Source organism: Mirounga leonina, unplaced genomic scaffold (assembly GCF_011800145.1).
Source record: "Mirounga leonina isolate KUSES-001 unplaced genomic scaffold, KU_Mleo_1.0 Mir_96, whole genome shotgun sequence".
In the NCBI taxonomy this organism is placed as follows: Eukaryota; Metazoa; Chordata; class Mammalia; order Carnivora; family Phocidae; genus Mirounga; species Mirounga leonina.
This window is the reverse complement of record NW_023270871.1, coordinates 955,330-971,453: the sequence shown is the minus strand read 5'-3', so window position 1 is coordinate 971,453 and position 16,124 is coordinate 955,330. Positions and strand designations below refer to the sequence as shown.

The 16,124-nt window shown below is 44.1% G+C and overlaps 1 protein-coding gene across 2 annotated transcripts in view; it reads left to right on the top strand.

Moving 5' to 3' along the window:
• LOC118006337 (prolactin receptor-like) overlaps nt 1–16,124 on the top strand; it is a 34,433-nt gene extending 18,309 nt beyond the window's left edge. The window contains exons 2-9 of one of the 2 annotated variants that reach the window (XM_034998955.1): nt 326–438; nt 3,187–3,319; nt 4,650–4,819; nt 8,227–8,396; nt 10,592–10,733; nt 12,013–12,112; nt 13,102–13,171; nt 14,950–16,124. In XM_034998955.1, the coding sequence (XP_034854846.1) occupies nt 369–438; nt 3,187–3,319; nt 4,650–4,819; nt 8,227–8,396; nt 10,592–10,733; nt 12,013–12,112; nt 13,102–13,171; nt 14,950–15,969 (1,875 nt within the window). In that variant the 5' untranslated portion in view covers nt 326–368 and the 3' untranslated portion in view covers nt 15,970–16,124. Of the gene's footprint in view, nt 1–41; nt 439–3,186; nt 3,320–4,649; nt 4,820–8,226; nt 8,397–10,591; nt 10,734–12,012; nt 12,113–13,101; nt 13,172–14,949 lie in introns of those variants that run through there. The other variant, XM_034998954.1, reaches the window with a different exon arrangement.

Below are 16,124 nucleotides of genomic sequence, written 5' to 3'. Positions count from 1 at the left end.
GGTGATATATGGTTAAGTGACCACAGGGTGGAAAGAGGACACTTTTTCTTGGGGGCTCTGCGCACAAGAGCGGCGGCCCCGCGGCTGCCCGTGAACATTGTCATCTGGTGACCTCTGGTGGTAGAATTTTTCCTAGCATGTGTGCATGGATGCTTCTGAGCCAAGCCATCCAACCATGTTACATTTTCCTACATTCCTTTCCTCCTGTTTTGTCATTCACATTAAGCAAGGAGCAAGGATCAGTTGCAAACACCCAGAATAAAGTGGGGCGTGTGCCTGGCCAGAGTGTTACTTTACAAAAGTTGCCCGGTGCCTTCTCTTTCAGTGAACGTCTGATACATTTCCTGTAGAAAGAGAAAGGAGCCAAAATGAAGGAAAGTGTGGCATCCACAGCTGTTTTCATTTTGCTACTTTTTCTCAACACCAGTCTCCTGAATGGTAAGTAAGGGACTGTCCTGCTCTCTTTAATTCCCTGGGGTGTTTCTCGAGAGGGTGGAGAGTCCATCTCATCCTGCAGTTACAAGAGATGAAAATGTCATTGGCTGCTACTAAATTATCTGCAACATTTTTGGCATTAAAATCAATGCAGAAATTAATGCAAAAGAATGAATGCAGTGAATGCAAAAGCGTGTCCCTGTGCTCTGCCTTCTGTCCTCACCCCGGGACTATAGCGAAGCATCTCGTATGAACGACAAGACCAGAGTCTCAGTCCAACTGCTGTCAGCTGCTACTAGCTATGTGACCTTGAGCCAATCACCTAATCTCTCTGGGTTTCCACATTTTCAAAGTGAGGACTATGATGTTCCCTCCACCTGCGATGAAATAGTGTACGTGGAAAATCTTTGAAAAACAGTAAAGAGATAAAAGGGATTGCTGTTATATGGTGGGAAACATGTAGCTAACTCTATTATCTGGGCTAATGGGAGAAATGAAGTTCACAGCTAGAGTGTGCATGCTGGCGTATGTACATTTCTGTGCGCCCAGCTCTGTGCATCTTTGAGTGTGGATACTTTTGAATATACTTCTGTGTGTATTAACTTCTCTATGTGTATCTGATTGCAAATGCTTCTCTGTGTATACCAGTGTGTGTGCCTCCATGTATGTGTATATTTCCATGTATGTTCCCAAGTGTCCTTCGGAGTATGCAGCTGCAAAGATGTCGGGGCGGGGGGGCTGTGCATGTGTGTGTTTGTGAGGTGGGCTCTAATGTGGACGTAAGTGTGTACAGTACCTAGGTGGTTGTCCCTCTGTGTGCATTTTATAAAGATAGTGAGACAGTCCATTGATTTTCACTGTCTCTGCTAAAGTGAGTGAAAGGAACATTTGACTAGTTGTAATTTCACAACTGTGCTCTCCTCTCCTGAATTTCCTAGAGGTACCATGAATAACCAGTGAAATGTGAAAAAGATAAGCTTCCAGAGAGAGAAAAAAGAGAGCAGAGATCAGCATAATCCATAGAGAAACTTTTAAGTACTCAAAGAATCAACAGTTGCCTTAATTGGCTTCTGAGGATGCTCATTATTGAGCCATAGGGTTTGGGTTTGGTCTTTTTTTTTTAATTTTCTTTCTGTCCCACATGCTCGTCCCCAGCCACAACAAAACACAACAAACAAATCACTTCAACCTGTGACATTATCCTAAAGAAATTTTCCCTGAAGCATAAACAATGTTACAAATTTTGGCAGACCTAACCCCAGGCTGGCTGGCATGGAGTTTTAAGGTTTCCTATAATTCTTTGATGGTTTTCAGGGTGGCTGGGAGCTAGAGGGTAGCTTAGCCCACACTGACACGATCAGCCTGCTGTCCTCAGCCCCAGCCTGTGCACTGCATCATATCATTCCATGACCTCCTGGCCAGTTTTGCCTGGTGTCCCCTCTTCCCATGCATGTTCTCCTCCAAACTTACTCTTTCTGATCTGGTGCTCAGAGAGAAGTTCTGGCCAGGAACCAGTGGGAAGGGGTGGGGGGAGACAAGTGTAAGAGAAAACAGAGAGAACACCCCTGAATTGCTGAGACTGACACCTTTCAAAAACTCTCCTCTCTGCTGCTGATTTTCTGAACTAAACAGTCAGTCATCCAACTCGGCCAAAAGGAAGATCACCTGGGGTTAGTTATGTGGATGGGCAAAATGGGGGTCCTGCCTAGCAGCACAAGGCAAATGCCCAGGGCCACCCTTTTCCTCTTTGGATCTGACAGACAAGGAAGAGGAGAGGGGGCCAGGTCATCAAGATTTTTGGGGATTCAGCAACTGAAAAACCCCATCCTTTTGACATCGTACTTTCCCCATCACCTTATTCAGGCCTTCTAGCTTCCAGCTGGGTTGAGATATGGCTCTTGGATAATAATGGTAGCTGGTAACCAGAACAGCTAGCCACTCCCCCACCTTTTACCATGCCTCCTCCCACCAAAAAGAGCCAGAGAACTACAAGGAAGCCCTTTGCCAACTCACCACAAAAGAACCCAAGGGGAAAGAGGGAAATATAAGACAAAAAGGACTAAAAAACAAGAATCGGAAATGGGGGCAGGAGAATGAGGAGATAGACGGTGAGGCTGGGTCAGAGGTCCAAGCCAAATGGAATCAAGGAAAAGTGAAGGGAAACAGGAAGGAAAGGAGAAGATAGGGGAGGGGAGGGGAGCAGCCAAAGGAGCGTCAATGATGCAGAGAAAAAAAAAAACCAGAAGGTCCCAGATGGAGTTAATTGTGTCGGAATGGCAGAAAAATGGAGAGTCATGAGCAGATGGAGAAGTGCCAGAGAGCACTGTGTCAGCAAAGTGTCCCAGGATGCTTGTGCCTGGGGCAGAATTCTTTTCATGGTCACCCTTCTGCTATGGGAGGATGTCAGCTGCATAGACTCTGGGATTGCGGAAGGGCCACATACTCTTCAGTCCACATGCATCCAGCTCACCCTTCATGTTCACTCTGTTGGAATTTTACAGTTAGTGACCCATCCTAGTTAGTGGCCATCTCTACCTCACAGGACACACACACACACAGCTCTCTCTCTCTCAGTCCTGCCAACATTGGGACAGCCCACAGAGGAATGTTGCTGGCATTTCTGAGCACCCCACCCTTAGGCCCCCTCACACCTCATCACTGACCTTGTCCCATCAGTCTGCTTATGTCACCAGCAGGAGGGTCCAATGGTTGAACGCACCTTGTTCCTAAGTGACTTCTGGCTTTTTCTAGGACAATCACCTCCTGGAAAACCTGAGATCTTTAAATGTCGTTCTCCTGAAAAGGAAACATTCACCTGCTGGTGGAAACCTGGGGAAGACGGAGGACTTCCTACTAATTACACGCTGATGTACCACAAGGAAGGGTAAAAAGTTCTCTTCTCTCCTATCAACTGCCACGTGACTGCTCTCAATCTCCCGGCCTAAAGTTAGAGTTACCACACTCCCCTGGATTGGCATGAGTAAGGCTCCTACCACCGGGGAAAAGAACTTCACTGCCCATGCCTACACTCTCCTGTTAATGTCCTTGACGAGCTCTCTCCATGTATATAAGGTCATCCGCTACCCCAGCAATATAGTACAGCATTATTCCCAGTGTCTGTCCCAAGGTTAGGTTGTATCCCAAGGTCACATATGGATCTTTCCTAAATGCTAGTTACTTTTAGATGTAAACCTTGTGCCATTTGTTACTTTTGCAATCTCAGAGGATTATCATGTAATCCTTTGGACCAAGAAAGAGCCCTATAAGCCAAGAGAGGTAAGGATTTTTTCCTTAGCATTTGCTGATCCAGGATCTCTGATCTTCCAGAGGGCATATTTGGAGCTAAGGTTGCAGTGAGGGCTAAACAAGGTCATCTCTGGGTGAGGATCTTGTTTTGCTCACAATGAAACCATCCTGGAAAGCCCAGGAGGGCTGTATCCTTCCTCAGTGAAAAAAGCATTTACCGGTTGCAACAGCTGACCCACATCCCAAAGACGGCACTTTGTTGTACACAACGCTGTCATCCCTTCTGGGACCTGGAGGAGTATCATGTAAATAGAGTTCAGGAACTCAAACTGACAACCAAAATGAAATAAGCCTTCACACCTTGTGCTGTGTCTTGCGTTGAGGCCCTGACGTCTACATGTGAGCAGCCTAATGAGGCCACCTGGTCCTGAAATAGCTCCTTTCTTAGTCATGTTACTCTGTTGCTGACTTAGGGCAATCTGGAATATACTGATGGCAATGCTTACCCTCTTTCATCTTTTTTTAATGAAATGTAATTCAACACATATGCACAATAAATGGTACGTCGTGCATGGCCCCCGGGATGTATGTACCAGGGAGAGTCACATTTCCTGAGATGACCAGCAGCAGTTCCCTGGGTAGGGCGGCGCCTTGGCCATCGAGAGCTCAAGCATTTATTGGCAGGGGGCATATATCCCAAAGCCCACAAAAACCTATCGAAGGGAGGTGTTGATGAGCAGCAGAGTCACTGAGGACCTCACGTAACCCTTCCACCATCTCTGGCACCCTCTTTCTTGTCTCACCCCCGGCTGACATGGGCAGGACACAGAAGTTTGGGGAGTTGTTCCTCACTCTGGTTCTTGCATCCCAAATGTCTGATCCCCAAAAGCCAGTGTTACTAGTCTACTCGGGAGATTAAACTCTGTTTACTACTTTCTTATTCACTGCTAATATATTACTCATTGCAGAGAGACAATCACACACGAATGTCCAGACTACATAACCAGTGGCCCCAATTCCTGTTACTTCAACAAGAAGCACACCTCCATATGGACAATGTACATCATCACAATAAATGCCACAAACCAGATGGGAAGCAGTTCCTCAGATCCACGTTATGTGGACGTGACTTACATAGGTAAGGGGAAGGGTGACAGGTAAGGAATGTGTTATTCAGTTATTGATTTACCAATAGTCAAACTCAATTTGAGTCTTCTTGGCTTTTGGTTGCATCCCCAAAAAGAAAGATCAGAAATTTTACAATATCCTTCTCAACTGAGTTTCTCAAACCAATTTTTATCAAGTCATTCATGGCAATAGGACTGGCACGTGGGATCCTTATGCTTCTGTGCTTTCCCTTAACCCTTCTTCTCATCCTCTTGCATCCAGAAGGAATGTTCTGCTTATGCATCCCTTATCACTCCTTCCCTCCAACCCTCCTCCTGCAACCGATGTCCCCTTCTCCCTTACTTTCTCTCTCCCGATGGAACACAGAGCTGCTCCATGGAGTAGCAGCTCCTAGAAGGTGTTCATCTGCTTCTGCACCCACAGAGATTGCGCCAAACCGATTTCCCCCAAATTCAATTCTCAATATACCTGTGCTTCTTAGCAACTGGAGCTATTATTTTAAAAATAAATAATTTGAGGAGTAAATACTACTACTTGAACAACAGGCTGAAGGCCAAGATCACAAGTACAACGTTTGGAGAAGTCATTAGCAAAGTAAAACAAAGTCAACCCAAACGCTGCTTCTGGCTTTGCATGATCAACAGTGAGCTGCAGGGCAATCAGGCATCACTGTAGTGGCCTGGACGGTGTGGCAGGGGTGACAAAGGGAATCTTAGGACAAGAGATGGCTTGGCCAGGCCGGGGTTCAGCCTTCATCTTGGGTAATAATCTAGGGAATAGCTAATTAGGTTCATGTTTACCCAAGTCTTCTGGATTTACCTAACACCACTCAGCAAGGAAAATCAGATTAGGATTCTGAAGTGTTCACTTGCATATCATCCCAATGGCATGTTATCAGTGGTTTATCCTTAAAAACTAGAAAAGCTTCCAACACCAACCAGTACACACTTAAATAATTTCTCTTGCAGCAAATCACTGGAATGAGCCTGGGGGTGGAAACTGAATGTGATCTTAGTTTAAGAAACTCAGAAAGGCAACCCCAGTGGCAAGTAGGAATAAAATAAATTCTAGTCATATAAATTACTTGAGATACAAAGTCTTGAAGATGCTAAATGCCAAATAATTCCTTTGTCGTGGGCTCTCTCTTACAGATTTAACATATGAGGGCAAAACAGCAAAAGCAAAAGAAGTTCTGAAATGAGCCATTGCTACAATGAATGTAGTCACAAAAAACGGAATCACTAGAGAGTAGTGCATTTAAAAAGTGAAATCGATGAGGGCATCAATTTCACATGAGCTGTGGAAAACAAATTCTCTGGTGAAAAATTGTTGGGCTGTATTTTCCAAAATAATGGAAGAAGGGTTTATGGAACTCTCATATCACCCTACATCATACAGTGTTGATGACAGGAATTCTATGTTGATGCCATAGAATTCATCTAAAAATCAGTGTGGGTGCCTGGGTGGATCAGTCAGTTTATGCCCAACTCTTGATTTCAGCTCAGGTCATGATCTCAGGGTTGTGAGATGGAGCCCCATGTCGGGCTCTGAGCTGGGTGTGGAGCCTGCTTGGGACTCTCTTCAAAAAAAAAAAAAAAAAAAAAAATTTTTTTTAATCAGTATTAACCACAGTACATTTTCTATCAGCCTGAGTCTCATCCAGTGATAACCCGCAGTTCAGAATGACAATATTGACAGATAATCTCTCAGAAATAGATTTTGTTCTTGTTCTTGTTCCTACTGCCCTTGAATTACATTTAGCAATGTTGAAGATGCTTGAAAGCAGTGATTCTCAACTCGGGGCTATGTTGCCTCCCCCAGGATATTTAGCAATGACAGGAAACATCTCTGATTATCGCAACCGCGGGAAGAGCTCTCAGGATATTATGGACATTTAATGGGTAGAGGCCACAAATGCTGCTTAGCAGCCTACAGTGCTCAGGACGGCACCCCACACACCCACCCTAACCCACCAATGAAGAAGAGTCTGGTCCAAGATACATAATGCTGAGGTTGAGAAACTGTGCTTTCAAGGATTCATCCTAAACATTTTGCTGGCAGTTTTGTACCAGTGGTTTTTGATCAGAGGCATTTCTCAGTATACAGATGATGTTTGTTTAGTAAGTACATATAAAATGATCTTTCTTAGGCATTTACTTATTAACATATAAGCATTAGGATTAGTGGCGAATGTTCTAAAGTTCACTTTTTTAGACAACTGTAGGTTATAATGCCAAATATACTACAATTACACTCACATCCCCCCCTGGCATGGAGACTGACTTGAGGAGGTAATAAATGAATCAAGAAGATATTACTGACCAGCAGGACTGAGATTAGGGTAAGACAAGCTGGTACCCAAGGCACTCTTCAGGGCTACTCACAGACCTGTACTTAAAGGAACCTGAGAGTAAGTGCCTCCTTATTTTTGTGTGTATGGCATAATTCACATAACATAAAATTCACCATTTTACCCATTTTAAAATGTGAAATCCGGTGGTATTAGTTCATTCACACGGTTATGCAACCATCACTATCTAGTTCCAGAACACTTTCACCACTCCAAATGGAAACTTCATACCCATTAACCAGTTACTCTGGATTCCCCGCTTTATCCCAGCCCCAGAACAACCACTAGTCTGCTTTCTGTCTCTATAGATTTGGTTATTCTGGAATCATATAGTATGTGGCCTTTTGTGTCTGCCTTCTGTCACTTAGCATAATGTTCTCAAGATTCCTCTATGTTCTAGCGTGTATCAGTATTTCCTTCCCTCTGTGGCTGAATCATGTTCCATGATATAGACATTATTTATCCATTCATCAGTTGATGGACATTTGGGTTGTTTCCACCTATTGGCTATTCTGGATAGGATATTATGGACATTTAATGGGTATTATGAACACTCAGGTACAAGTTTTTGTTTGAACACCTGCCTTCAATTCTTTTGGGTATATACATAGGAGTGAAGTTGATGGGTGACATGGTAATACCACATTTAACTTTCTAGGTAACTTCTAGACTTTTTTCTACAGTGGCTGTACCACTTTACATCCCCATCAACAATGGACGAGGGTTCCAGTTTCTCCAGTGTCCTCACCAACACTTATTATTTTTCACTCTTTGAATTCTAGCCATGCTAGCGGGTATGAAATGGTATCTCATTGTGGTTTTGACTTGCATGTCTCAATGACTTTTGAGCCTCTTTCCTATGCTTTTTGGCCAATTGTGCCTTCTTAAATTTTGCATCTTGCTTGCTTCAACTTAACCCCAGTTCTGCTGACCAGCACCTGATATCAAATGCCGAGAGTCTCATAACCACAGTGGAGTGAAACAGTAGAGAGAGCCGCCTCTAAGTCATACGGTTCTGTGTGCAGATACCACTTTTACTAAATGTGGAGTTTCTTTCCTGTCTACAGTTGAACCAGACCCTCCTGTGAACCTAACTTTGGAATTAAAACAGCCAGAAGACAAAAAACCATATCTGTGGATGAAATGGTACCCACCCACCCTGGTTGACGTTAGATCTGGTTGGCTCACACTCCAGTATGAAATTCGGTTAAAACCTGAGAAAGCAACTGAGTGGGAGGTGAGTCAACTAGAAGCTTTTGGAAAGAAACAGGTCCTTGGCAAAGATGAAGCCCTCGCAGCTGAGAATAAGTCATTCCTCCTCATTTTGGGGTAACCCTGTTGCCCTCTTGATGCTGATGTGACCCACCCCAACGTGGAAGGGCCTCCTCCCCTCCACTGGGATTGATGGGGGTCATCTTCATACTCACCCAAAGCTAGCTCCTTGCACTGAACAGGTCTTCCACCAGGTATCCAACCCACCTCCCTCAGGATATCTTAGATTGAGACACTTGTGAGTGTACTTACGTGGCACTAAGTAGGAGGAAAAAGTCTCAGTGTAACCAGTCCATGATCAATGGTATTTTTATTCACTTGCAAATACTTCAGTGTAAGGAAGAAATAATGCAGTAAATTACAGGCATTATAATAGTCTACTCTTAAATATTTTAGTATATGTTTCTTTTATTTTTATTTATTTTTTTATTATTATGTTCAATTAGCCAATATATAGTACATCATTAGTTTTTGTTGTAGTGTTCAATGATTCAATAGTTGTGTATAACACCCAGTACTCATCACAACACATGCCATCCTTAATACCCATCACACAGCTACCTTATCCCCCACCCCCCTCCTGGTTTGTTTCCTGGAGTCCAGAATCTCTCATGGTTTGTCTCCCTCTCTGATTTCTTCCCAGTCGGTTTTCCTTCCCTTACCCTGTATATGTCTCTTTTAAAAAGAGAACATTTGAGGGGTGCCTGGGTGGCTCAGGCAGTGAAGTGTGTGACTCTTAATCTCAGGGTTGTGAGTTCTAGCCCCACACTGGGCATGGAGCCTGCTTAAAATTTAAAAAGAAAAAAAGGGAACATTTGGTTTCACTCATATGTGGAATTTAAGGAACAAAACAAATGAACAAACAAAGAACAAAGAGACAAACAAAAAAACAGACTCTTAAATACAGAGAACAAACTGGTGGTTGCCAGAGGGCAGGTAGGCTGGAGGATGGACGAAATAGGTGAAGGGGATGAAGAGTACACTTATTGGGATGAGCACTGAGTTATGTATACAATTGTTGAATCATTATATTGTACACTTGAAACTAATGTAACACTTGTATGTTAATTATGCTTCAATTTTAAAAAAGATACTCTCAAACCCATTAGCGATGATAACAATGCAAATTTTTAAAAAAGGGAACATTTCCAAACATAGCCAAAATAATAGGATCACACTTAGAAAATTAATTAAAATTTCTTAATAACATTTAATAGCCAGTCCATATTTTAATTCCCCCAATTGCTTCCCATCCAAGTACTAACCAGGCCCGACCCTGCTTAGCTTCCGAGATCAGATGAGATCTGGCGCATTCAGGGTGGTATGGCCGTAGACTCCCCCAGTTGCTTCAAAAAATATCTTTAACAGCTAGTTTGTCCAAACCAGAATCCACTCCAAGACCACACATTGTGGCTGGTTGTTCTATTGTTTCCATCTCAACGTGCTCAGATGATGTCCCATCTTCTGCATTTGTCTGATGAGTTCTCTGTGAGGTCGTTTGGCTAATTTCTCTGCCCCTGTATTTCCTGTAACCAGACAATTAGATCTAAAAACTTGATCAGATTCAGGTTGAACAATTTTTAGCAAGAGTACCTCAGAGGTGCTATTAAATCCTTCATGCCAGGAGATGGAAATCATCTGGTTAACCCACCAGAAATGACTCTAAGGCCAACTCTGGGATCAGAGAGGTGACAACCTGATCCCTCAATTGTAAAGTTATGTTTCTCTTGTATGCTATTGTTTCAACAAACTTGAAGGCCTGGTTCTCTTTCACCTAGGGGCTTTATACTAATTGGTAATCCTTGAATCAATAAAATTATTAGGGTTGACAAAATAACCAATAACCATTTTTCAATTGTATTCACCGGCTGTCCTCCACAGACTAGAATTTAGAAGGGGGTAGAGGATAGGGAGCAGAATATTTGACTCTATGTCGATAGTGTTCCCCATGGAGAGTTAGAAAACCCGTTAATTTTTGTGTGAGCAATGCGAGGAGGAAAAAATGAGCTAGGAGGGTGAAATGATGAGAAGAACAGAGATTTATCTACAAAATTGAATCTGCTGGCCTCGGTTCTCCAATAGTTTATTATCTAGAGGAAACGTCTATGAAGAAATATAACACAAGTCAGAGTGACTTCTATCTTCCTTGTTTGTCCCTAGACTCATTTTGCTGGGCAGCAGACTCAGTTTAAGATTCTCAGCTTATATCCAGGACAGAAATACCTTGTCCAGGTTCGCTGCAAGCCAGACCATGGATTCTGGAGTGAGTGGAGCCCAGAGAGCTCCATCCAGATACCTAATGGTGAGTGTCTTGCCTCCCCTTTGCCTATACTCCAAAGTATTTCTAAAACAAAATGAATCTAGTAAGTTTGCATGTAGTAACTACTAAGAGAGAAACTATTTTAGGCCTTGGCCAGAAGAATAAATAGAGGTGGGTTTATCATCTCTCCATCCAATACAAAGACACCTGGAAGTGTAGCACTGCTCCCTAGGTCACTGTCAGTGAGGACCAGTTTCCAGGATAAGGCTACAAATGCGGACTTGGCAGGTTTCAGAGGGCTTGATGGTCAGCCTTTCTGCCCTCCCCATCTGCCCTATCCCTCTAATTCACTCAAGGTCATCATCTAGTTGTCCCAAAATTTGTAAGGTGGTATGCCATCTCAAAGGCGTGAACCAATTTTCAGTCCATGAGGTCGATTACATCTTGACCCTTGTATGAAGGTACAGTGTATAAGAGGCGCTCAGTTCTAAGTGCCGTTAAACATGGCAGCCTGTGCTCCACAAGAGAATGGTTTATCTTGCTTTTCTAAAGTATGTTATGGTTTATAAAGTCTTCACCTTGTTTGGCCCTTCCAGCCCTCTCAGGTCTTCAGAGAGAATAGGATTAGCGTTAGGAATCAAAAGCGAGGAAAATGAAGCTCAGTGAAGTTTGCGGTCTTACCCGGAACCCCACGGCAAAGCCTAGCTCCTCTGCCAGCTTGCCCGGCCAAAGTACAAAACCTGCTTCGGCTTGGCTTTGAAACAGCCCTGAAATGTGGGTCATAAGATCTGCATGTGCATCCAGTTCAGCCCTGGCTCTTATTGAATAAATCAAAGCACAAGGTCTAGAGGCAGAAGATCCAGGTTCAAATCCCAACTGCAGCTTTATAGTTGACATGTTTGTGGGGAAATCGCTCTTTGAGCCTCCGTGTCCTCATCTTTATATACCAGGCAGTGTTTGTAAAGAGGTTAGTTAACAAAACCTTAATACGTGATGGCCTTTATTATTATTACTGCAGTGGGCCATGTGACTTTGAATTTCCTCCTAAAGGGCCAAATAAAATAATATGTAAAAGGATTTTGAAATTTATAGAGTACTGTAAACTATATGCAACGTATTAAACTTTAATAATAAAAATTAAACCTGTCACTGAGGCACTCAGTGACCTGAGCACTCTTTGGATTGCTGTTCAAATCAAAAGAGGGGTAGGGAAGGGGGGAAAATTCTTTTGTTCATGACTTTTGCTTATTTGGGGTTTTTTTGGTTTTGTTTTTAATGATGCTTTCATGTGATCAAAGCTTTCCGACTGTTTGCTTTGTAGATGTCACCATGAAAGATACCATCGTGTGGATCTTTGTGGCCGTTCTTTCTGCTGTTATTTGTCTGATTATGGTCGCAGCTGTGGCTTTGAAAGGCCATAGGTACTTCACTGTCTATCAACCCTCCTCCCAATCATGGTTGTCAGGGATCGCAGCCAAAAAGGATAATGCAAAGATGTTGAAAACCTACACATAAGCCAAGCACTTCCTTTGAGCCATTAGCTACAGCGTGCTCGCCCATAGAAAATCTTTTATCGGCGCTAGCGAAAGGAGCAGGATGGACTCCTTTGGAGCTGGTGCTCTTTCCATCAAACTGAGGTTCCCGGTGGTGCATTAGTAAAACCCCCATTAAAAGCAGCTCCAATCATTCTTAATTGTAGGAAACAAACAGAGGGTTGCTGGAGTCGGGGTGGGGTGGGAGGGATGGGGTGGCTGGATGATAGACACTGGGGAGGGTATGTGCTCTGGTAAGCGCTGTGAATTGTGCAAGACTGTTGACTCTCAGATCTGTACCTCTGAAACAAATAATGCAATATATGTTAAGAAAAAAAAAAAGAAGAAGAAGGTAGCAGGAGGGGAAGAATGAAGGGGGGGAAATCGGAGGGGTAGACGAACCATGAGAGACGATGGACTCTGAAAAACAAACAGGGTTCTAGAGGGGAGGGAGGTGGGGGGATGGGTTAGCCTGGTGGTGGGTATTGAGGAGGGCACATTCTGCATGGAGCACTGGGTGTTGTGCACAAACAATGAATCATGGAACACTTCATCTAGAACTAATGATGTAATGTATGGGGATTAACATAAGAATAAAAAATTAAAAAAAAAAAAAGCAGCTCCAATCAAGAGAAGCAAGTAGTCCAAATAATCCACTCATTTCAGCATCGGCCTCCTCAATGAGCCAGAGTTAAATACTATGTAGGCCCCTAAAATTATTGTCTTCACCATTGATCGTTAGTCTCATAGAGCTCCAGAAATCTAACTCCTGTCCTCTGTAGTCCGTGTAGCAGGTAGTTAGAGAGAATACTAATCTTTCAAAAATTACAAAGTGAGAAGGTGAGTCATCTAATTCTTTTTCACAAATTATTTTAAAGCATGGTGACCTGCATCCTTCCACCAGTTCCTGGGCCAAAAATAAAAGGATTTGATGCTCATCTGCTGGAGGTAAGTGGAAGAGGTGGGGAATGTAGTGTGATTCACCGCTTTGGAATAATGACCTTTACACGGGCGCACACAATTCCTGTCAATTCCACCTGGCCGGCTCAGCCCCCGCCCAGCTCAGCCCTGCTCCTCAGCATGCATGTTTCCAGAAAGACGGCTGGAGGCGTGAGGGTCCTTACCTTCAGACACTAGACGTCAGAGGGCAAGGAGAGAAAGTCAAGAAAACATGCAAACACATAGTAATACTTGGCTAGCTTTACCAGGTCTGTTCATAAGCATAGAAATAAACATTTTGTGCAAATAACCAATTTAGAAAGAGGGTGAATATTTTAATTAATACAAAACAGGGACCCACCACCACCTCCTTTGTCATACTTCGGTTAAAGTTTTCACTTGAATGTTCTTTGCATAATTGCAATATCCTCTTGTAATTGTTGCTCACTTTGAGCACTCAGTAGAGACTGGATCAGTACAAGGGGGCTAGTGTTTGCCAGGGCCCACTTAGGCTGATTCAAGAGGGATTTAAATTCAAGTGTTTTGCATAGAAAGAGGGGTTAGAACATTTTACATTTCTGTCCAGATTGAAATATATAGTTTCAGTTTGACTTCAGCTTAACACTGATGTATCTAAAAGCAATGACCTGCACATTACATCACTTGACCCAGCCACTGTGAGGCTAACAACACAACAAGAATGTGAAAAGTGAGTCCCAGAGAATTTGGCTTGACTGCATTCAGTTTGCAAATATGGGATCAGGGCTTAGAGCCCCAGAACTTGGGCTCCTGGTCCAGTGCTCTTACCTCGCTACCCAATCCTAGTACTGACCGGCACAGAACCAACATGAACATCTCAACTAAGTAAATTAACCACTGTCTAGCTCGAAATTTGACCTTGTAGCCACAGGGACTTAATAATAAAATAACTACTGTTGGTGTCACACACACAAAAAAGTTTTCATATTCTTAATCACAATTACCTCTCATCTTCAGAAGAACCCTCCCAGATGGCTACTATTATTCCCATTTTACAGATGGAGAAAGTGAGGACCATAGAGCAACTTGTCCAAAGTCAGTACCCTTTAATAAGTGATAGGGTCAAGATTTGGGTACCAGTACCTGACTTAAGTCAAGCAATCAGGAAGAAGAGTGAAAAACAAGAGAAGGCAGGAGGAAGGAGGAGGGGAGAAGAAGGAGAACAGAGAGGAGGAGAGGGAGGAAACTGAGACAGCAGGGAGAGGGGGGGAGGGGAGAGGGACAGGAAGTGGAGCAGAAGGAAAGGAAAGAATAGGGTAGGACGAGAAGGGAGGGGAAAGGAAGAAGTAGGAAGAGGAGGAGTTGAGAGAGAAGGGAGAGACGAGAATCTGCTGACCACTGCCAGACTCCAGAAGATGGTGGAGTTGGTTAGGAGGCCAGCAACCAGATCTCAGGGCCAGCGGGTCCCAAGGCACCAAATGCAGGCATGAGCACTGTGGTTTTTGATGTTTCACAAACGTCATATTTGATAGGTGCATGTTTATTATATGTGCATATACTCCTTGCCCATTAAACTCATAATCATTATTGCTTAGAAAGAGACTAAGTTAAAATCATGAATTAACTGAAAGAAAAATATGAGATGAGGAGTAGTCCAGGAGGTGACTCTAGATAGCTTGGTACATAAATGTCTGACGTTTGGGAAGTTTCGCGAGGCCATTAGCACATCCCTCTTGCCCCTAGTCGGGACCACGGGCTTGGCCGACGTCGAATGTTAGGAAGCTAACGGCCGTCTCTCCTTTTCCTAGAAGGGCAAGTCTGAGGAACTGCTGAGTGCCCTGGGGTGCCAAGACTTCCCTCCCACTTCTGACTGTGAGGACTTGCTGGTGGAGTTTTTAGAAGTGGATGACAGCGAGGACCAGCAGCTGATGCCAGCCCATTCAAAACACCCGGATCAAGATATGAAGCCCACACCCCTGGATCCAGACAGCGACTCTGGCCGGGGCAGCTGCGACAGCCCTTCCCTTTTGTCTAAAAAGTGTGAGGAAGCCCGGGCAAATCCCTCCACGTGTAACATTCCTGAGGGCATTGAGAAGCCAGAGAATCCCCAAACAAAGGTTACCTGCACTTGGGATGCCCAGAGCACACGCTTGGAAGGCAAGATCCCCTATTTCCCTGCCGACGGATCCAAATCCTCAACCTGGCCTTTACCACAGCCCCCCAGCCAGCACAGCCCCAGATCTTCTTACCACAACATTGCTGATGTGTGTAAGCTGGCTGTGGGCAAGGCGGGGGCATCGGCCGCTTTGTTGGGCAAAACAGACACACACGCTTTAAGATCTTCAAAAACCACTGAGACTGGAGGGGAGGAAAAGGCAGCTGAGCGGAGAGAAGTAGAAAGCTTCCATTCCAAGACTGACCAAGGCACAGCATGGCTGTTACCCCTGGAGAAAACCCCTTTGATCTCTGTGAAACCCTTGGATTACGTGGAGATTCACAAGGTTAACAAAGATGGAGCACTGTCATTGCTCCCAAAACACAAAGAGAACAGCAACCAGCCAGAGAAGCCCAGTCCTCCTGAAGCCAGTAAGGAGTACGCTAAGGTGTCCAGGGTGATGGATAACAACATCCTGGTGTTAGTGCAGGATCCGCGAGCTCAGAACCTGGCTGCGTTGGAAGAACCAGCCAAGGAGGCTCCGCCATCTCTTCAAGAGAATCCAGCCGAAGAAGACCTGGCCTCCTTCACCTCGGCCCCAAGCAGCTGCGGACTCCAGCTGGGTGGGTTGGATTACCTGGATCCCACGTGTTTTATGCACTCCTTTCAGTGATAGCTTGATTAACGGAATGATTGGTTAAAATGTGATTTCTTTTCAGGTAACACTACAGAGTACAGGAAATGTACCCTACTAGAGAATGCTCGAGAATGTGGTTAGGATGACACTATACAGCCCATAGTTCACTCCTCGTGCTCCATTTTCAACCA